The sequence below is a fragment of the Colius striatus genome, chromosome 3 (assembly GCF_028858725.1).
Source record: "Colius striatus isolate bColStr4 chromosome 3, bColStr4.1.hap1, whole genome shotgun sequence".
Classification (NCBI taxonomy): Eukaryota; Metazoa; Chordata; class Aves; order Coliiformes; family Coliidae; genus Colius; species Colius striatus.
The window spans coordinates 98,444,013-98,464,536 of NC_084761.1; the positions used below are offsets into that span (position 1 = coordinate 98,444,013).

At 58.6% G+C, this 20,524-nt stretch overlaps 1 protein-coding gene across 1 annotated transcript in view; it reads right to left on the reverse strand.

Annotated features, from left to right (window-relative positions):
* The window catches only part of ADAM33 (ADAM metallopeptidase domain 33), a 33,566-nt gene that overhangs the window by 4,481 nt on the left and 8,561 nt on the right, over positions 1–20,524 (reverse strand). The window contains exons 3-20 of the mRNA XM_061992226.1: positions 18,308–18,384; positions 15,338–15,413; positions 14,125–14,201; positions 13,503–13,689; positions 12,568–12,633; positions 12,385–12,456; positions 11,304–11,470; positions 10,863–10,947; positions 10,063–10,205; positions 7,918–8,095; positions 7,071–7,160; positions 6,388–6,583; positions 5,663–5,771; positions 4,992–5,196; positions 3,924–4,001; positions 1,571–1,679; positions 1,124–1,274; positions 514–604 (exon numbers count right to left, since the gene is read on the reverse strand). Coding sequence (XP_061848210.1) covers positions 514–604; positions 1,124–1,274; positions 1,571–1,679; positions 3,924–4,001; positions 4,992–5,196; positions 5,663–5,771; positions 6,388–6,583; positions 7,071–7,160; positions 7,918–8,095; positions 10,063–10,205; positions 10,863–10,947; positions 11,304–11,470; positions 12,385–12,456; positions 12,568–12,633; positions 13,503–13,689; positions 14,125–14,201; positions 15,338–15,413; positions 18,308–18,384 — 2,157 coding nt within the window. The remainder of the gene's footprint in view (positions 1–513; positions 605–1,123; positions 1,275–1,570; positions 1,680–3,923; positions 4,002–4,991; positions 5,197–5,662; positions 5,772–6,387; positions 6,584–7,070; positions 7,161–7,917; positions 8,096–10,062; positions 10,206–10,862; positions 10,948–11,303; positions 11,471–12,384; positions 12,457–12,567; positions 12,634–13,502; positions 13,690–14,124; positions 14,202–15,337; positions 15,414–18,307; positions 18,385–20,524) is intronic.

The following is a 20,524-nucleotide window of genomic DNA, read 5'->3' on the forward strand; positions in this document are numbered from 1 at the left end:
AGAGCTGCCACAACCAGCAGCAGAGGCATTTTTACACTGACAGGGAGCTGGGGGAGTGCCCAGCCCTGGAGGGATCCCAAAGCCATGGAGCTGAGGTGCTGAGGGCCATGGGGTAGTGCTGGGCTGGGCAGGGTGAGAGCAGGGCTTGAACTCCAGGAGCTTCAAGGGCTTTTCCAACCAGAATGATCTTGTGATTCTATGATCTGCCTCCCAGGAGACACAGCACAAAGTCACCATGAGATTGCACAGCCTCTGCTAAGCTTTGCCATGGTGATGGGCAATTTCTCAGGGAGGCTCCTTGCTCTCACCAGGGTCTTCTTGAGCAGTCAGAGCTCACCAGACTCATTTTTAGGAGGGATGTGAACTACTGACCAAGGGCTCACAGGGTAAACACGATGCAAAACCAGCACAGAGCATCAGTGGCTTGCCCAGTTGCTAGAGTCAGATGTGATCACCCACAAGCATCAAGTCCCAGGGAGGGAAAGCAAACCTGGAAGGTGAGTTATTACTTACTTTAGCAGTGTGGCTGGAGGTGGAAATGTTCCTCAAGGTGAAAGCAGCTTTGGGATGGCCACTGGGTGACTTCCTACTGATGGGTTTGTTCCTGCCCGGGACCACAAAGGTAAATCATGGATGGAAAAACAAAAGCAGCCATTTTTGTGCCTTTAAGTGTGTGTCTGGCCCTCCAACTGTGTGTCTGTCCCTCTAAGTGTGTGTCTGTCCCTCTAAGTGTGTGCCTGTGCCTGTCCTAGGAGGGGAAATCATGACAACATCTAAATCCACTGCTCCTTTAGAGACCTTCCAGTTCCTGCAGCCTAGAAGCAGACAGCAAGAAAGCTTCTTAGTACCAGGCTACCTTCATCAGCAGTTTCTGAGATTGTCCTGTCCAGAAGACCACTCCCTGTGCTTTGCTCAGAGAAGAGCTGGGAGCCTCAGGTTTTCCCAGCAGAGAGCTCTCCATATCTCAAAGTGGGTCTCATCCCAGTTTGATGCAGACCCTGTGCACCACCAGCTCCCCCACAACCAATTCCTACCAGGCTGGAAGTTGCCAGTGGCAAAAAAACAAGGTTTCAGAGACTCACTGGGTCCTGAAGTGAGAAGGGATTTAGGACACATCACCCACCTGTATGTCTCCTGGCTCCTTCTCCTCATCTCCTTTATCCATTTATTCAGGAGCGAGTTCTCCCGCCGGTACCAAAAGTAGATGCTCATCATCAGAGCCGGGAGGAAGAGCAGGAAGATGAGCAGAAGGGTTACAAAGATGGCTTCATGATCTGGCAGGGAAAGCACAAAGATGACTGTGGGGCTGGGAAAGCAGCAGCTTCCATCTGATGGCAATGTCAGTCCCCTCTGCCCACTCCCTCCATCCTGGGTGGACACATCACACCCCTAAACGTGGAGCAGAACCATCCCCTGGCCTCTGACAGCAATGGGTGGCCACCAAGCAACCAGAGCAAGGTTGTGAGTCCAACCCAGCACATTCAGGAGCAGAGCTGTCAGTAGCTTTATCACCCTGTTTCCCCCTCTGATGGCAGCAGCCCCAGCAGTGTCACAGGGCTCTGAGACTCACTGTCTCGCTGCACAGGGCCACTGTCCACGCTGCCACCCAGACCCGGCTTCTCACAGGATGGGGGAGCCCAGCCAGCATCACAGTGGCAGTTCTTGTTGCTGTTGCACACCTGCAGAGAGAGAAAGGGTTGGAGACCACAAGAGATGTGTGGCTGGAAGGCTGCTGCAGGGAAAGAGGCTGGGAGGGTTGGTGCCAGCAGCTGAACAGGAGCCAGCAGCGTGCCCAGGGGGGCAAGAAGGCCAAGGGCAGCCTGGCTGGGATCAGCACTGGGGTGGCAGCAGGAGCAGGGCAGGGATTGTCCCCTGTGCTGGGCCCTGGGGAGGCTGCAGCTCCAGGGCTGTGTCAGTGCTGGGCCCCTCACTCACTGCCACAGGGACACTGAGGGGCTGCAGCGTGGCCAGAGCCGGGCACAGAGCTGGGGAAGGGGCTGGAGCACAAGGGGCTGGGGAGGGGCTGAGGGAATGGGGGTGTTGAGCCTGGAGAAGAGGAGCCTGAGGGGACACAGCAGCACTCTCTGACACTCCCTGACAGGAGGCTGCAGGGAGCTGGGGGTTGGTTCCTGTCTTCAGTAACGAGTGATGGGACAAGAGGAAACAGCCTCAAGCTGCCCCAGGGGAGGCTGAGGTTGGAGCTGAGGCAGAACTGTTTCCCTCAGAGGGGTGTCAGCCCTGTGCCAGGCTGCCCAGGGAGCTGGGGGAGTGCCCAGCCCTGCAGGGATCTCAGCCCTGGAGCTGAGGTGCTGAGGGCCGTGGGGTAGTGCTGGGCTGGGCAGGGCTGGGACTCAGTGAGCTTTGAAGTCATTTCCAGACAGAAGGATTCTCTGCTTCTCTGACACAATGGTCTGTAAGGTGGGGATGAGGGCAGGTGGCCAGTGGCAGGAGCCTGGGCAAAAGGAGCTCAACCCCTCCTGTTATTCACCCCTTGGACATCTCTCAGATTGTGCCTTTGTTGCCCACAAATCTCTAATCACAAAGCCCAGAGATATTTCCTTGCTGGTATGTTTATTTCCCTGATCTTTGCAGAAACCTTGAAGACAGGTATCTTCTGCCCTCACTGTCCACACCACCCTGATGCCCTTCACACTTTGCATTAGGCCACAAGTTTGTTCATCTCCTTGCCCCTGGGATCCTGCAGCACTAAACCACAACACATTGTTGTTGCTTTATGTGACACAGCCCTGAGTTCTGCAGAGCTCAAATCTTTGTAGCCTTTAAGCTCTGAACAAGGGTGGCTCTTTCCATGCACTGAACCATTGCCCTGCCTTTTTTTGCAGGGCCAGTTGTGTTTCTGACTCTTGTTTTGCTCTCTCAGAGGGAACAGGCACCTGCTCTGAGATCAAAACACTCTCCAGTTCCAATTGGACCCTGATCCAAACTTTGCAGGTGGCCTTTACATCATCAATGTTCTTCTGACTCTGACATGGGTGAGCAAAGGTCTCAGCTCAGTCTCACACAGAATCACAGACTCTCAAGGGCTGGAAGGGACCTGGAAAGCTCATCCAGTGCAACCCCCCTGCCAGAGCAGCACCACCTAGAGCAGGGCACACAGGGACTCATCCAGCTGGGTTGGAATGTCTCCAGAGAAGGAGCCTCCACAGCCCATCTGGGCAGCCCCTGCCAGTGCTCCCTCACCTCAACAGGGAACAACTTTGGCCTTGTGTTTCTTTGGAACCTCTTCTGTTGCAGCTTGTCCCCGTTGCCCCTTGTCCTGTCATTGGACATCACTGAGCACAGCCTGGCTCCAGCCTCCTCACACCCACCTTTGATGGATCTGTAACATGCATGAGCTCATCCCTCAGGCTCCTCCAAGCTGCAGAGCCCCAGCTCCCTCAGCCTTTCATCACAAGGCAGATGCTCCACTCCAGCATCTCTGTGTCCCTGCACTGAACTCTCTCCAGCAGCTCCCTGTCCTTCTGCAACTGAGGGGCCCAGAACTGGACACAATATCCCAGATGTGGGCTCAGCAGGGCAGAGCAGAGGGGCAGCAGAACCTCTCTGACCTACTGCCCACAGCCCTTCTCATCCAGCCCAGGATGCCATTGGCCTCTTGGCCACGAGGGCCCGTTGCTGGCTCATCTCATCCTGCTGCCCACCAGCACCCCCAGCTCCCTTTCCCCTGTGCTGCTCTCTAAGAGCTCATTCCCCAGCCTGTGCTGGTCCATGGGGTTGTTCTTCCCCAGATGCAACACTCTACCCTTGCCCTTGTGGTCTCATCCATAGCTGATGCATGAGAGAGTAATGAAAAGCAGATGCCCTCTGTGTTGCAATGCTCACCCCTGTGGGATGACACTTGCTTTTGCTTTAGGATCTGGTGATGTCAGGAGCCTTGCTGGAGGCCTCAGGCAGTAACTCACCCCGTGGCCGTGACACCGGGAAACGCACTTTTCCAGCTCAAAAAGGGAAGCGTTCTGGCAGCGGCGATCCTTGCACACCTGAGAGACAGCCAAGCAGCTGAGGTTAGAGCAAGATCCAACAGAGAGGGGGAGGGAACAGCAATCCTTTGTGTTTCAGGGACAGGAGTCCTCTGGAAGGATGCTGCCTGTTGGGAAATGCAGGTTGGTTAAATAAGGTTGTTTCAGGTCAAAGCATTTCACAGAATCACACAATCTCAGGGGTTGGAAGGGAGCTGGAAAGCTCATCCAGTGCAACCCCCCTGCCAGAGCAGCACCACCTAGAGCAGGGCACACAGGGACTCATTGAGCAAGTCCTGGAGCATGCATTTCTCATTGGGGTTGCTCCACTAGGCATTAGATGGAGAAGCGTGGAGGCCAGAGAGGAGAATTTGGTGGCCTGCACAAAGCTTCTGGTGATGTCTAGAAATGCCCCTTTTGAGAAGGCAGCAGGGCAACGTCTGCAAGTGTGGAGGGTACCACATCCCATGCAGGTGGTATGAAGCTGGGCAGGTGCATAGATCTGCTCAAGGGCAGGAAGGGTCTGCAATGAGCTCTGGCCAGGCTGGAGCCATGGGCTGGGGGCAATGGGATGAGAGTGAACAATGCAATGGCCAAGGTCCCTGCGCTACCCCAAGGCCAGGCAGCTCCAGGCTGGGGCAGAGGGGCTGAGGGACACTGCCACAGGGACACTTGAGGGGCTGCAGCATGGCCAGAGCTGGGCACAGAGCTGGGGAAGGGGCTGGAGCACAAGGGGCTGGGGAGGGGCTGAGGGAATGGGGGTGTTGAGCCTGGAGAAGAGGAGCCTGAGGGGACACAGAAGCACTCTACAACTCCCTAACAGGAGGCTGCAGGGAGCTGGGGGTCACTCTCTGCTCCCAAGTAACAAGTGACAGGACGAGAGGAAAGGGGCTGAAGTTGCCTCAGGGGAGGTTGAGATTGGGGCTGAGGCAGAACTGTTTCCCTGAGAGAGTTGTCCCTGAGAGAAATCTCCTGTAGGATCCCCCAGCCCTGGAGGGAAGAGGTACTCACCATCCCATCTCCACATTTTGTCCCTGTCATCACCAGCCCAGGGTCAGAGAGGTCCTCCTCATCATCCTTGGCACTGTACACGTAGGTCCCTCGGCACTTCACCTCCCGCCCGTTGAAGCGGATGGTGGTGTCGATGGACACGGTGTTGGTCCCCTGGGGCTTCTTGGCTGAGCTCTGGCACTGGATCTTGCCACACATGGCATCCCTGAGGAGTGAGACAGAGCCCAGGTGAGGGTGGGAGATGCAGGCACCAGCCACCTCACCCTTCACACCCAACCACCCACCATCCTGCTGCCTGGCCCTGCATTTATGGCCATGGGAGGCTGAGAGAAAGGACTTGGATAAATCACAGACACCACAGAGAAATGCTGGAGGGGACAAGCAGCAGCATTCCCTCTAACATCCCTGGCCTAACTGGGAATACTGGAGCACACAGGCTCCCTAAATAGCACCTCCTGCTGATGTTGGCTGTGGTGGGACAACCTCCCAGCAGCGATGGGCACTGAGCTCAGCAAGGACCTGGTGGCCTCCACAGGTCCAAACCAGGGCTGACCTGAGGTAGGATGGCAGGAGGCTGAGGTAAGGCCATGCCAGTCCCTTGGCAAGGGTGGTCAATGAGGGGCTGTGGGGGCAGGAGCAGGTGAGGGAGCACCCAAGGGTGCTGCACCCACCTCTTGTCGCACTTCACGTAGCGCCCTTGGCTGTCTTTGCCACAGTTGCCATAGGTGTTGCCAGCCATGTTCACGTCCTGGAAACAGGCATCTGGGGCTGGCCAGGCACCTGCAGGGAGGGAGGAAAGGTCCCATGTGGGGTGAGGACAGCAGTCAGCACGAGGAACACTGAAACTGGGAGCTGCAGCTGGATGCTCATGGAGAAAACACCATGGGAATGTGTCCCAGACATGCTGCTGCAGTTGCCAGGACACCAGCAGCCCCTCTGCTGCAGGGCTGAGCCCTGGGGGAAGATTCCCCCGGGGTGAGGGAACTGCCTGGAGAGGTGTGGATGGGTGTGAGAGGGGTGGAAGGAGTGGGGGTATGGGGACTGTAGTGCACACAGGGCAGAGTGCAGCACGGGAGGAACCCTGTGCAGCATGGGGTGATGCACAGCTGAGGGCAACACAGAGCAGATCCCAGAATGGTGGGGGCTGGGAGGGCCCTGCAGAGCTCCTGCAGCCCCAGCCCCTCCTAAAGCAGCCTCCCCTGGCTCAGGGGGCACATGAATGTGTCCAGGTAGGTTTGGGAATCTCCCAAGAAGGAGCCTCCACACCCTCCCTGGGCAGCCTGTGCACAGCCCCTCACCTCTCCCTCCACCATGCAGTCAGGGCCCTGAGCCTCACCATGGCTCCTGCTCCACAGAGAGCTGGCCCAGAGGCAGGGCCATGAGCAGGGACACTCACCAGGCCCCCAGAGCTGGACACACTGCTGGTGGTGGGTCATGCACATGCCATTGTTGCAATAAGCCTCCCCGTAGGCGCAGGAGGAGCCATCCAGCAGGTAGACATTGGGGGGACAGAAGGGTGAGGAGCCTGTGCAGTACTCAGGGAGGTCACAGGATCCTGCTGCTTCCCTGCACATCGTCCCAGCCACCTTCAGCTGTGGGGAGGAGAGGGAAAGATCAGCCCAGCACTACCCCATGGCCCTCAGCACCTCAGCTCCATGGCTTTGGGATCCTTCCAGGGCTGGGCACTCCCAACACATGAGGACCAGTGAACACAGCCCTGGAGCTGCAGCCTCCCCAGGGCCCAGCACAGGGGACAATCCCTGCCCTGCTCCTGCTGCCACCCCAGTGCTGATCCCAGCCAGGCTGCCCTTGGCCTTCTTGCCCCCCTGGACACACTGCTGGCTCCTGGCACCAACCCCCCCAGGCCCTTTCCCTGCAGCACTTTCCAGCTCCTCTGCCCCAGCCTGGAGCTGCCTGGCCTTGGGGAAGCCCAAGGGCCTTGGCCATTGCCTTGTTCAACCTCATCCCACTGCCCTCAGCCCATGGCTCCAGCCTGGCCAGGGCCCTCTGCAGCCCCTTCAATCTGAGGCCATCAAGGGACGGTGGGTGGGCACAGTGGGGTCTCAGTGTGGTGCTCACCTTGCAGCCCTGGCAGCAGTCACCATGGGCACACTCAGCCCCCATCTTCAGTGTGCAGTTGTGTGCATTGCAGCATGGGTTGGTGCATTCCTGCGTGGGGAGAGGAACAAGAAACCACCATGGTCAGTGATTCCATCCCCAGCCTGTTCTCCACCCATCACTGTATTGCTCTTCTCATTTTTCCATTGGGGAAGATGAGAATGACCTGAGTACTGTAGAGCAAAGGCAAGAAAAAAGCCAGGATGAGGTTAAATGGCTTTAGGAAGGTGGGGCTGGGAAGAGTCCTTGGGATGGAGTCTTTGTAGTGACCAGAAAACCATCTTGGCTACCAAGATGCAGAGGGGAATGGAGCCTCTGTGTGAGGAGGAAAGGCCCTGGGGCTGCTCAGCTTGGAGAAGAGAAGGCTGAGGCGGGCTTTATCAATGCTGATCAGTCCCTAAAGGGTGGGTGTCAGGAGGCTGGGGACAGTGTTGGTTGTGTGGTGGTCAGTGGCAGGACAAGGGGTAAAGGACACAGGCTGGAATACAAACCATTGAAACCCAAGGAGAAAGTCCTTTGGTGCTGAGGGGAGGGAGCCCTGGCCCAGGCTGCCCAGGGAGGGTGTGGAGGCTCCTTCTCAGGAGGTTTCCAAACCCACCTGGACACGTGCCTGTGCCCCTGAGCCAGGGGAACCTGCTGTATCAGGGGCTGGAGCAGCTCTGCAGGGTCCTTCCAGCCCCCACCATTCTATGATTCTATGAAACCTTTGGAAATAGCCCTCTGCACATGGTCCATGTCCTGCCTTTCAGCAGCTGAGCTGAGCTGTGAAAGCCTCTGTGGGAGCATGACACGGGTCCCAGCTCCTTACCTCCACCTCCCCGCAGTCACAGGCTTCTCCTTCCTCCAGAAAGCCATTGCCACATTTCCGTCCCACCACCAGCTCCTTGGTGTCAGGCAGGTTGAAGAGACACATGCCACCTCCCTTCTGGAAGTAGTTCTCCAGCTGCCTCCTGCTGCAGGAGCTGAACACACGAGGGAAGGGGTGTCTGGGGAGAGATGGGAAACCACGGTGATGGAGACCAGGAGAAGGTGGAAAACCACAGTCAGAGCTGGTAAATAAGGACATGGGCAAACTGGCACAAGCCCTTCCAAGAGAAGAAGCCATCACTGACCAGATGCATCAGGACTGCCAACATCTCCCACCCCAACTGAGCACCAGACTGACAGCCAGGGAACAGCACAGTGAGCCCAAATCTCTCCCAGAGTAGGATGAGGTGGACAAGTGGAACTGCCACATGTGGAGGCTCCTTCTCTGCAGACATTCCAACCCAGCTGGATGAGTCCCTGTGTGCCCTGCTCTAGGTGGTGCTGCTCTGGCAGGGGGGTTGCACTGGATGAGCTTTCCAGCTCCCTTCCAACCCTTGAGATTCTGTGATCTCCAGCAAGATACTGAAGGGCTGAACTTCAAAGGCCAAGGAGCATCCATGTCTGCAGGCTCTGATGCTGGTGTAGGTGTCACCTCTGAGCCTTGGTCTTCTGCACCCAGGACACCACAAACTCCCTAATCCTAAGTGCAAGGTGAGTCTCCACATCTGCAGTGACTGCTGAGGGTGTCTGCTAAAGATCCCCCTGCTCTACTGAAAGCTGATAGGGAAATGCCCATCTGGGGCTGTTGAGATGCCTCCAAAGCTGAGATGGAGGAAAACAACGTTCAAAAGCAAAGAAATATGGAAGAGAAAGACCAAAAAAAAAGCCTCTCTCCTGTTAAACCATTCAGGATTGAGCAGCAAAAAGGAAGGAAATCAGAGCCTACAAGGTGTAAGGTCGTTTCTCTAAGAGCCCAGCTGTCCTTTCCCTCAGGAGATGGAGACAAATGTGATTTTCTGCAGCTCTGAGTGTGGCTCTTCCATCACTTTGCACAAGTTTGTGGGGGCTTTGTGTGCTGTGCTGAAGAAGGAGGAAGCAGTGAGTAAGAGCTTGTGCACCTCCCCCTGCTTCAGTGCTGGTTTCACTTCCGCCTATTGCTGAACAGAAGTTTTATTTCATATTAGGACACCTTTTCTTCTCCTAAAAGTGATTTTGAAACGTGAGGGAAACCCCTTGAGCTGTAAGGAAAGCTCTAAGTCCATCCAAGTTACGGGAGGGTGAGCAGATGGATACACCCCATAAGCTGGGACATGAATGTGCAAATGAGGACAGGTTGATAACAGACAAAAATGTGTTTCCTGCTGATGGTTTGGGGGGTGGGGGTAAAAAATGAAGTTGCAGCAAAAATAAGAAGGAAGAAATGTCATGGGGTGATGTCAGCTTTGCCTGCAGGGTGAGCAGAGGCACAGCTGAGCTGCAGCATCTGCTGCTGCTTTGCACCAGTGCATCCAGTGCTGGGAGAAGGAGGGCAGGGTAATTAATGAGTAGGGTAACTAAATAAACAAGTGCACAAGTGCCTGGGTCCTGGAAAGCTGGTGCTTTTCCCCACCACAAGCCACCTAAGCAGGGACTAAACCCTGTGGGGTCTGGATCTTGAGAGCCACAGGAAAACAGCCTGGGCACAGCCTGACACCACATCCTGGGGTCTGACTGTTAGTTATTGACTTAGTGGGTTCAAGCAGTGGGGAATAACCAGCTGCTTGCCTGCAGTGCAGGGAAATCTGGGCTGAATGCATTGTCAGCAGCCAGACAACCCAACAGGAGAAGGACTTTGCTTTGCCCTCAGCTCACTGTTGACTCTTCCAGAGGACTCCCCTTGTCTGTTTCCCTAAGAGGGGTGTCAGCCCTGTGCCAGGCTGCCCAGGGAGCTGGGGGAGTGCCCAGCCCTGGAGGGATCCCAAAGCCGTGGGGCTGAGGTGCTGAGGGCCATGGGGTGGTGCTGGGCTGGACAGGGTGAGGGCAGGGCTGGGACTGCAGCAGCTCCAAGGTCTTTCCCAACCAAAATGATTCTGTGATTCTAGGATTCTGGCATTCTATGACCTGCTGAGGGGCTCAGAGGCCACATCCTGGCCCCTCCATCACTTACCCAGTGGCTGCTGCCATGACACAGCCTCCTTGCTCCGGGGTGGCCTCCAGGCAGCAGCCAGGGCTGTCGTGGCTCATGCCAAAGTTGTGGCCGATTTCATGGGCCATGGTGGCGGCGGCTCCGATGGGCTGCTCCGAGTGGTCCTGCACAGGGAGGGGAATGTGTGAGCACAGCAGCCAGGAGCGAGGCAGAGGGGGAGACCCCGCAGCAGGGAATGGGGTTGGGGTGATGGAAGGACCTGGGATTGCACCCCTGGGATTGCAACTGGGTCCTGTGGAAGGGACAGAGGAGGACTCATGGCACAAGTGGGATTTGGTCTCCTCAAGTCCCTCTTGGGAGTGTTGGGATGTTCTTTCAGTGCAGCCACTGCTAAGAACATTAGGGGCTTGAAAGGCACATCCCCAAACCCTGAAAACTTGGGGCCACACACCACCACCCTGCTTAGGGACCACAGGTCACCAGGGCCACCATCAGCCCATCGGGAGGAGATGTTATCTGGGGTGGGGATGACCCTAAGAAGCAGAGAGCACAAGCTGGGAACAAGCAGGGGCTATTCAATGAGGGGCAGGAGCCACACAGGGGCTGTACCTGGGGCAGGACACCTTCAAACCAGCCCTTCCCCACTCTCCTTGGCCAACATCTGGGAAGGGGCTACAAGCACCATTGTTACCTCTCAGGCTACATCCCAGCACCATCCCCCATGGCTGGTCCCCCAAGCCCATGAAGAACCCAGGTAAGATGGGTGCTGATGGGGTTCCCCAGCCCAGGAGGAGCAGTGGGGACCCCTGTGCCCCTCTTACCACGCTGACACCGCCGGAGTTATCGGCGCTGCACATGCCCTCCAGCGGGGCCATGCCGATGGTCGTGCCCCTGAACGTCTTCCCTCTGCCCCAGAAACAGAACAGAGGGGCAGTCAGAAGCAGAGAATCATACCAAAGACATTTAAGATCATCAAGTCCCAGCCCTGCCCAGCCCACCACTAAACCCTGGCCCTCAGCACCTCAGCTCCATGGCTTTGGGATCCCTCCAGGGCTGGGCACTGCCCCAGCTCCCTGGGCAGCCTGGCACAGGGGCTGACACCCCTCTCAGGGACACAGTTCTGTCCCAGCTCCAACCTCAACCTCCCCTGGGGCAGCTCCAGCCCCTTTCCTCTTGTCCTACCCCACTGGGGTGGTTTGGAGACCCTGGTCCAAGCTGGGAGCCCCCTGCCCTGATGCCCCCAGGCCCACCGAGGTGCTCACGTCAGCAGCTGGGCGTTGTCGTGCTTCCTGCGTGCCCTCAGCGCTTTCTTCCACTGCAGGAAAGCCCAGAGTGTGGCGTTGGCATCGCTGCTCACAGCACACTGGTCCCGCTCCGTCCACACCTCCAGGCCAATCAGGGCCACCTTGATATTCAGAGACCTGTAAAACTGCACAGAGGGGATAGGGATCAGAGAATGAGAATAATTCTGGTTGGGAAAGCCCGTTAAGATCACTGATTTCAAGCCCTGCCCTCACCCTGCTCAGCCCAGCACTAACCCAGGACCCTCAGCACCTCCATGGTTTTGGGGTCCCTCCAGGGCTGGGCACTCCCCCAGCTCCCTGGGCAGCCTAGCACAGGGCTGACACCCCTCTCAGGGAAACAGTTCTGCCTCAGCCCCAATCTAAACCTCCCCTGGGATAACTTGAGGTTGCTCCCTCATGTCCTGTCATTCATTACTGGGGAGCAGAGACTGACCCCCAGCTCTGTACAACCTCCTGTGAGAGATCTGCAGAGAGGGCTCCTGTCTGCCCTCAGGCTCCTCTTCTCCAGGCTCAACACCCCCATTCCCTCAGCCCCTCCCCAGCCCCTTGTGCTCCAGCCCCTTCCCCAGCTCTGTGCCTGGCTCTGGCCACGCTGCAGCCCCTCAGCAGAGGGCACAGGGGCTGGGATTCACTGTTCCTCCTCCATCCGTGCCACGGCACTTCAGCTGGTGAGTCTCCACACTTTCCCCTCAGCTGGGCGACCCTGAGACATCCTTGTCCCAAACCCACTTAGAAGCCTGAGCTCTACAGGCACCAGAGCCAGTCAGGGAGGCACAATGCCATCCAATGGTCCCTCCTTGTGCCAGAGGTGCCAGCACTGATCCCCCACAGCAGGGCAGGAGCCAGCACAGGCTCCACTGGCACAGCTCAACTGATGAGTTGCAGAGCATCTTCCACCTTATACTCACAGCTGCTATCTAAAGTCCCAGCAGCTGTGGTGACATGGGAACAGGCACCCAAATGGCCCCAGGCTCAGGTGGCCTCTGGGAACGGGGAAGGAGGTCACAGGGGCCAGCAGGTCCCTCCCTCCAGCCCTCACCTTGTCCACATAGTTTGCGATCTCCACGATGCGCTGCTTGGTGTGGCCCAGGTTGAGGTTCTGGTTCCTGTACTGCAGAGACAGGGATGGGGAAGGGTCACTGGAGGAAGAGCAGGGAGGGAGATAGAGAGGGGTCGTGGATTTTTGACAGAGGATCAGGTTTCTGCCCCCCACAGCCCTCACCAGTGTGTGATCAGCGACGATGAAGAGCTCCATGTACTTCATGGTCCTCCAGGCATCTCTCTTGGCCTGCAAGACAGACAGCAAGGCTCAGAGGAGGGAAGGGGTGGGCATCTTGGGCTTCTCAGACACCACAGAGCTGCTCAGGAAGGAGAGCTGAGAGGGGAGGCTGAGGCATGAGGCGACAAGGAAAACGCTGAGTGGCTCCAGTGCAATTCCCACCGTCACACCACATCTCACACTGTGATGCAGCACCAGCACTCAGCCCACACGTCCTCCCTTTGAGACCTCCTGCCCAAAGACAAACCAGGTAAGCTGCCCAAACAGAGCCCTCAAGCACAGCCATGCATAGCCATCTGCCTGTATAGCTCTGCTCAGATGCCAGGGTGATGGGCACCCCACCACAAGAGACAGGCATTTGGCAGGGCTGCAGCCAGCCCTGCTCCCAGCCCTCTGTCCCTCTGCAGGCAAAGAATCATACAACCATGGAACTGTTCTGGTTGTTAAAGCCCTTGAAGCTGCTGCAGTCCCAGCTCTGCCCTCACCCTGCCCAGCCCAGCACTACCCCACGGCCCTCAGCACCTCAGCCCCACGTCTTTGGGATCCCTCCAGGGCTGGGCACTCCCCCAGCTCCCTGGGCAGCCTGGCACAGGGGCTGACACCCCTCTCAGGGAAACAGTTCTGCCTCAGCTCCAACCTCAACCTCCTCTGAAGCAACTGCAGCCCCTTTCCTCTTGTCCTGTCACTCGGGAGCAGAGACTGACCTCCAGCTCCCTGCAGCCTCCTGTCAGGGAGTGTCAGAGAGTGCTGCTGTCTCCCCTCAGGCTCCTCTTCTCCAGGCTCAACACCCCCATTCCCTCAGCCCCTCCCCAGCACCCTTGTGCTCCAGCCTCTTCCCCAGCTCTGTGCCCACCTCAGAGGCCCTGGGGGGGATTTACCTGGTGGTGCACAGGCTGGAAGAGCTGAGCAATGTCAGCGATGCTGCCCCCGAGACCGTGGCCGTGGCCGCAGGTGCCGCCGTGGATGGGCTCGTGCTCTGCTCGGTGGATGATGTGGCTGCCCGGCCCAGGGCTCCCCAGGGGTTTCAGGTAGTAGCTGGTGTTACTGCTCAGCACAATCAGGCCCCTGGCAATGGACAGCAGCCTGTGTCTCCTGAGATGCTTTCACTCCAGCTCCCCCAGCCCCTCAGCTGAGGCCACACAGAGTCCCTGCACCTCATGTGTGCCCAGGGTGGAGGCACAACCCACAACCCAGAGCTAAAACCTCCAGGATGGCCAGACCACATGAACAAGGGATGGTTGCAATGGAGTGAAGCTCATTTCTGAGCTTCAAGGTGCAGGGTCCTGCCTCCCTCAGAGATTCATTCCCTTGAGGGCAGCTCGTGTTTGGCCTCTCCCAGCCGCCCACCCCTGGGAAGAAGCAGCCCCATGACACATTTAGAGCTGGGCTCATTTCAGTGCTGCCCCAGGGGATCCCCAGAGCAAGGCCCTGCAGGGAGGAAGGGGCAGCTGGGTGCATCCCCCCATCAGACCCACAAGCCCCCCTGCCCCTGCTCCATACCGTAATCCCGAGCAGGTGCTGAGGACGGCCCAGGAGCCGCTGTAGCCCCAGACGTGCCCGTGGTAGTGGCAGTGCTCCTGCAGAGGGGCAATGGAGACCTCTGTTAGAAACCACCAGGCAGGGCTGGGGAGCAAACCCCACGTGCTTGGGACAGAAAATCCCCCATGTTCCATTTCTCTGACAGATGAGAGGTGTCCTCAGCACCAGGGAATGGGGCAGGATCAGAGAATCACAGAACTGTGTTGGTTGGAAAAGGCTTTAAAGCTCGCTGAGTCCCAGCCCTGCCCTCACCCTGCCCAGCCCAGCACTACCCCATGGCCCTCAGCACCTCAGCCCCACGGCTTTGGGATCCCTCCAGAGCTGGGCACTACCCCAGCTCCCTGGGCAGCCTGGCACAGGGGTGACACCCCTCTCAGGGAAACAGTTCTGCCTCAGCTCCAACCTCAACCTCCCCTGGGGCAGCTTGAGGCTGTTTCCTCTTGTCCTGTCACTCATTATTTGGGAGAAAAGACCAATTCCCACATTAGGGAGTGTCAGAGAGTGCTGCTGTGTCCCCTCAGGCTCCTCTTCTCCAGGCTCAACACCCCCATTCCCTCAGCCCCTCCCCAGCCCCTTGTGCTCCAGCCCCTTCCCCAGCTCTGTGCCCGGCTCTGGCCACGCTGCAGCCCCTCAGTGTCCCTGTGGCAGTGAGTGAGGGGCCCAGCACTGACACAGCCCTGGAGCTGCAGCCTGCCCAGGGCCCAGCACAGGGGACAATCCCTGCCCTGCTCCTGCTGCCACCCCAGTGCTGATCCCAGCCAGGCTGCCACTGGCCTTCTTGCCCCCCCTGGGCACGCTGCTGGCTCCTGTTCAGCCGCTGGCACCAACGCCCCCAGGTCCTTTCCCTGCAGCACTTTCCAACCCTTTACTCTGCCCTGGAGCGGGGCCTGGGGGTGCTGTGGCTTGAGCACTGAGCTGTCCCCCACAGTTCAGCCCAGGACACAGCCAGCCCCAGGCACTGGGAGGGTGACATGGGAGGGCTGTTGGGGACAGGCAGAGATGCTGGGGACAGCCCGGCCGCCGGAGCCGGGCGCTGCCGCTGTTTGTTTGCCCGGCTGGGAGCCGCATTCCTGCCGGGTGCTGGGGCACGCTGCCAGCACCAACCCCAGCCTGGCACACGGGGCTTTGGCTGCAGCCCCAGGGCTGAGGCAGCCCGACATCGGGGGTCACCCACCGTGTGGTTGGGGGTCACGGTCACCGGCCGCCCGTCCCTGCCGTAGTGTGTCTCGGTGTATCCCGGAGCCAGCAGCCTGTGGACAGAGGAGAGGGGGGAGGATGGATGCTGCAGCTGCTCTGGGAGTCCTGGCACGAGGATGTGTTGAGTCTCTGTGCTCAGGACTGAGCTGTCTGCATGGCCTCCCCTTCAGAAAGCTTTGGGCAGTGTGGCCATCACCGCTGCCTCGGGGCTGGCCCCTTGAGTCTCAGTCCCTTCACATCTCAGCCCAAACTGGGAGAGGAGAGGAGAGGAGAGGAGAGGAGAGGAGAGGAGAGGAGAGGAGAGGAGAGGAGAGGAGAGAGAGAGAAGAGAAGAGAAGAGAAGAGAAGAGAAGAGAAGAGAAGAGAAGAGAAGAGAAGAGAAGAGAAGAGAAGAGAAGAGAAGAGAAGAGAAGAGAAGAGAAGAGAAGAGAAGAGAAGAGAAGAGAAGAGAAGAGAAGAGAAGAGAGAAGAGAATGGAGGTTTCCCAGATCTGCATGATCCTGCCCAGACCCCAGGGTGATGGGCATCTCACTGGAAGGACAGCAGGTCCCCCAGGGGACAGGGGTCTCAGCCATCCAGAGAGAAACACAAACAGGGACAGGGTTGCCGCTGCTGACAACTTGGCCCTCGATTCGTGGGGTTTGGCCTTGTCCCAAAGGTTTTATTCTGAATAACCCAAGCATCAGAATAAACCAAGCAGACAGCCCAGCCCAGCCCAGCACAGCCCTCCCGCCTCTGGGTTTCTATTTTGCAACCAGTTCGGCCTCAAAAATGTCCCTGTGGTCAGGTTCCTGCCTTCCCAGCCCACGGGCCAGAGGGTGCCTGGCACCAGGAACTCCAGTTATGGCAGAGAAAGGAGACAGGAGCTCAGCCCAGTTCCTGGAAAGGGCCCCGTGGGCAGCCTGGCAGTGCAAGTGCCCAGCCAGAGCGGGGGCAGGATGGGGACAGGGACAGGACAGGGACAGGGACGGGACAGGGACAGGTCAGCTGAGGACAGCAGCAAGTTCCCTGCTGGCACCAGACTGGGAGCACTGGCTGATTCCCCAGAGGCTGAGCTGCCAGTCAATGAGAGCTGGGCAGGGTGAGAGTTGGGCACAGAGGAACCTGCTGAGGTTCAACAAGGACAAGGGCAGAGTCCTGCAGCTGGGGAGGAACAACCCCCTGCACCAGCACAGGCTGGAGGTGACCTGCTGGAGAGCAGCTCCAGGAGAGGGACCTGGCAGTGCTGGGGGAGAATCAACTGCTCATGAGCAGCAACGTGGGCTCGTGGGCAAGAAGCCAATGGCAGCCTGGGGGCATTGAGCAGAGTGTGGGCAGCAGGGCCAGGGAGGTTGTGCTGCCCCTCTGCTCTGCCAGAGCTGCTGAGGCCTCATCTGGAGTCCTGTGTCCAGTTCTGGGCTCCCCAGCTCCAGAGGGACAGGGAAGTGCTGGAGAGAGGCCAGTGCAGGGACACCAAGATGCTGAGGGGCTGGAACACGTGTGTGAGGAGGAAAGGCTCATCCAGAGCTCAGCATCCTGCTGTGCCCCACAGTCCTCCCAGAGGCACCACCATGGATGCCTCACTCATGGCAACGTGGTACCAAGCTAGAATTAGGGTCATGAGAAGACATACAGACATCTCTAGGCTTGCTGCACCAGCTAGAAACAAGGCTGAGATTTGCACATGAGCTTTCCACCCCCGCTGCCTTCCCACTATTGACCACAGTCCTAAAACACAATGTGCATGGGAATCCTCTGTTGCCCTTCCCACACACCAAAAGCTCCTCTGCAGGTGCCTGGGGCCTGTTGCCCCAGGGAGTGGAGGGACACCGTGGTGGCTGCTTTTGTACCCAAAGAGCAGCAGGAAGAGAGTTCTGCCAGGCACCAGCCTCCCACAGCTGTTGGTGGGAAGCAGAAGTGGAAGCAGAAACAGATCTGTCCAACACGGGGCCACCTGGCACCAGGAGGGACCCAAAAGAGCAAAGGGACAAATACCACAAGGTCTTGGGGAGAGGGGTAAAGAGCAGGGCAGGAGATGATTTCTCTCCTTCATTTGTCCTTTCTCTCCCATGCACAGATGCTGCTGGCAACTGAATCCAAACCAAACCAAAGGAGCCCAGAAAGGGCTGAGTGAGGCTACAATGGCCAGGTCACAGGGTCAGAGAATCCCAGAATGGTTTGGGTTGGAAGGGACCTTCAAGCTCATCTGGTTCCAACCCCTTGCCATGGGCAGAGACACCTTCCACCAGCCCAGGCTGCTCCCAGCCCCATCCAACCTGCCCTTGGACACTGCCAGGGCTGGGGCAGCCACAGCCTCTCTGGGCAGCCTGTGCCAGGGCCTCAGCACCCTCACAGGGAACAACTTCTGCCTCCCATCTCATCTCAGTCTCCCCTCTCAGTCTGAAGCCATCACCCCTTGTCCTGTCACTCCAGGCCCTTGGACAAAGTCCCTCTCCAGCATTTTTATCGGCACCTTTAGGCTGCTCTAAGGTCCAGACCCTTCTCTTTTCCAGGCTGAATGGTGCCAGGTTGCCAACCCTGAGAATGGACCAGAAGAAGAGCAACAGAGGTTTCCAGCCCTCTGCCAGCAGTCAGAGACACCTCCAAAGACCTCAGAGGCTCAGCCCTACCCATGGCACAGCAGCCCAAGAGCTCCCCGTCGCTCTGAGCCTCATCCTGGCACATCTCCATCCCTAAAGCACCCCACACCCCCTTCACCTGTGCTGGGTCCTGCACTGTGGCACCGAGCCAAGGCTGATTCTTACACAACACGGGTGTGGGCAGTGGAAAAAGGGAGCATTTCAGCCCAAAGTGCCACATCAGCTGCAGCTGGAAGGAAGTGACACCAGGCTGTCCCTTCCCCTGCGGGCAGGAGCGCCCAGACAGGGCAGCCAGGACGCTGCTGCTCAGGTGGGATCGTGCCAGGGACATCCCACACCCCTTCCTCAGCCCCAACCCCAACGCTTACTTGTTCCTCTTCAGCACCAGGATGAGCTCTCTGCCCTCAGCCATCACGGCCACCTTGGCCCGGGCAGGCGCCAGCACCTTCAGAGGAGGGAAAGGAGGGATGGAGTTAAAAGAGACAGAGCCCAGGACACTGACAGCCCCCTGCCTGTCAATCCCACTGCCTCTGCTCACTGGGAGAGGAGATGCTGCTTTTCCAGTTGCAAAAATGCAGCAGGAGCAGCAAGAGAAAGCAGAGACTCATGGAATGCCTTCAGCTGGGAAAGCTTGAAGCTGCTGCAGTCCCAGCCCTGCCCTCACCCTGCCCAGCCCAGCACCACCCCTGGCCCTCAGCACCTCAGCTCCACGGCTTTGGGATCCCTCCAGGGCTGGGCACTCCCCCAGCTCCCTGGGCAGCCTGGCACAGGGGTGACACCCCTCTCAGGGAAACAGTTCTGCCTCAGCTCCAATCTCAACCTCCCCTGAGGCAACTTGAGGCTGTTTCCTCATGTCCTGTTACTTGGGAGCAGAGACCAACCCCCAGCTCCCTGCAGCCTCCTGTGAGGGAGTGTCAGAGAGTGCTGCTGTGTCCCCTCAGGCTCCTCTTCTCCAGGCTGAGCACCCCCATTCCCTCAGCCCCTCCCCAGCCCCTTGTGCTCCAGCCCCTTCCCCAGCTCTGTGCCCGGCTCTGGCCACGCTGCAGCCCCTCAGTGTCCCTGTGGCAGTGAGTGAGGGGCCCAGCACTGGCACAGCCCTGGAGCTGCAGCCTCCCCAGGGCCCAGCACAGGGGACAATCCCTGCCCTGCTCCTGCTGCCACCCCAGTGCCGATCCCAGCCAGGCTGCCCTTGGCCTTCTTGCCCCCCTGGGCATGCTGCTGGCTCCTGCTCAGCACCAACCCCCCCAGGCCCTTTCCCTGCAGCAGTTTCCAGCCCCTCTGCCCTGGAGCTGCCTGGCCTTGGGGTGCCCCAAGAGCATGACCCAGCCCTTGCCCTTGTTCAACCTCATCCAAGCAGCCATCAGCACCCTGAGCAGAGGCTCTGTGTGTTCCATCCCACCTGAGAGCCTGAGGCTGGGGCAGGGGCCTCATGCCCTGCAGGGGCTGTGCCCTGGGAGGCTGAGCAGAGGGGATGGCACGGGGGCAGCGGGTCCCTGTGTGACAGGCAGGAGGAGCCTGCCTCAGCTTCCCCGGGATGCTGGTGGGTTTACCCACTGCCTGGCCCTGGAGGGTGTTACTGGGACCCCCACACAGGGACCCACAGCAGCCTGTGGCAGATGACGTTGCCCCAGGGCAGGTTGAGGTTCGAGCAGAGGCAGAACTGTTTCCCTGAGAGGGGTGTCAGCCCTGTGCCAGGCTGCCCAGGGAGGGTGTGGAGGCTCCTGCTCAGGAGGTTTCCAACCCCAGCTGGACACATTCCTGTGCCCCCTGAGCCAGGGGAACCTGGAGGATCTCTGCAGAGTCCTTCCAACCAGCCCCCAGCACCCTGGCATTCTATGACAGAGGGACAGAGTCAGGCCCCTCCTCCATTTCCAACACTGTCCTCCCAGCTCCAAAAAAGGAGACCAGACACAGCACTTTCAAATAACCCCCAAAACCACAGCAGCAGAGCAAGCTGAGCCCGAGGCCTGGCTGCTCCGGAGCCCCTTCCCCGCGGCCGTGGCCAGGGGCCCCGTGTGGTGTGGGCAGGAGGAAGCTGAGGCCGAAGCCTCCCCTCGCTCAGCACTGGTGGGAACGGGCTGTATTTTTAGAACATGATCTTATACAAACATCACTCCCTGGCCAAACATGGTCTGTACATTTTTCTTGCCGTTTCCCTTCTTTCCCCCTCTCACCCTCCCTCTTTTCAAGCCCGTTTCTGCCCGTCTCTGATCTCTCTTAACACCCACAGCCCATCTCCTCCTCCCCAAGTCCCTGCCGGCTCCTTCCCGCCTCTGAATTCCCCAGCAATTACTCCTTGCCTCGACTTAAGGGCCTTTACTGGCAAAATGCTCTTTCCCAGCTGCTGTCTTAAAGGGACACATGTGTGTCCAGGCTCAGCCCAGCATCTGCAGCTCCCCACGTGAGCACTGTCCTGTCTTCCAGCCTGCCAAGGGCTGCAAAACAAACCACTGCTAATGGGATCAGTGTCTGACCCCTGTGAGGTGATGCACAGCAAGCTCTTCCCCCTCCCCATGCCTCAGTTTCCCCTGAGAGCACATGGAGAGGCAGCAGGGAGCAGAGGCCTGATGCTGGTTTTAACTGGG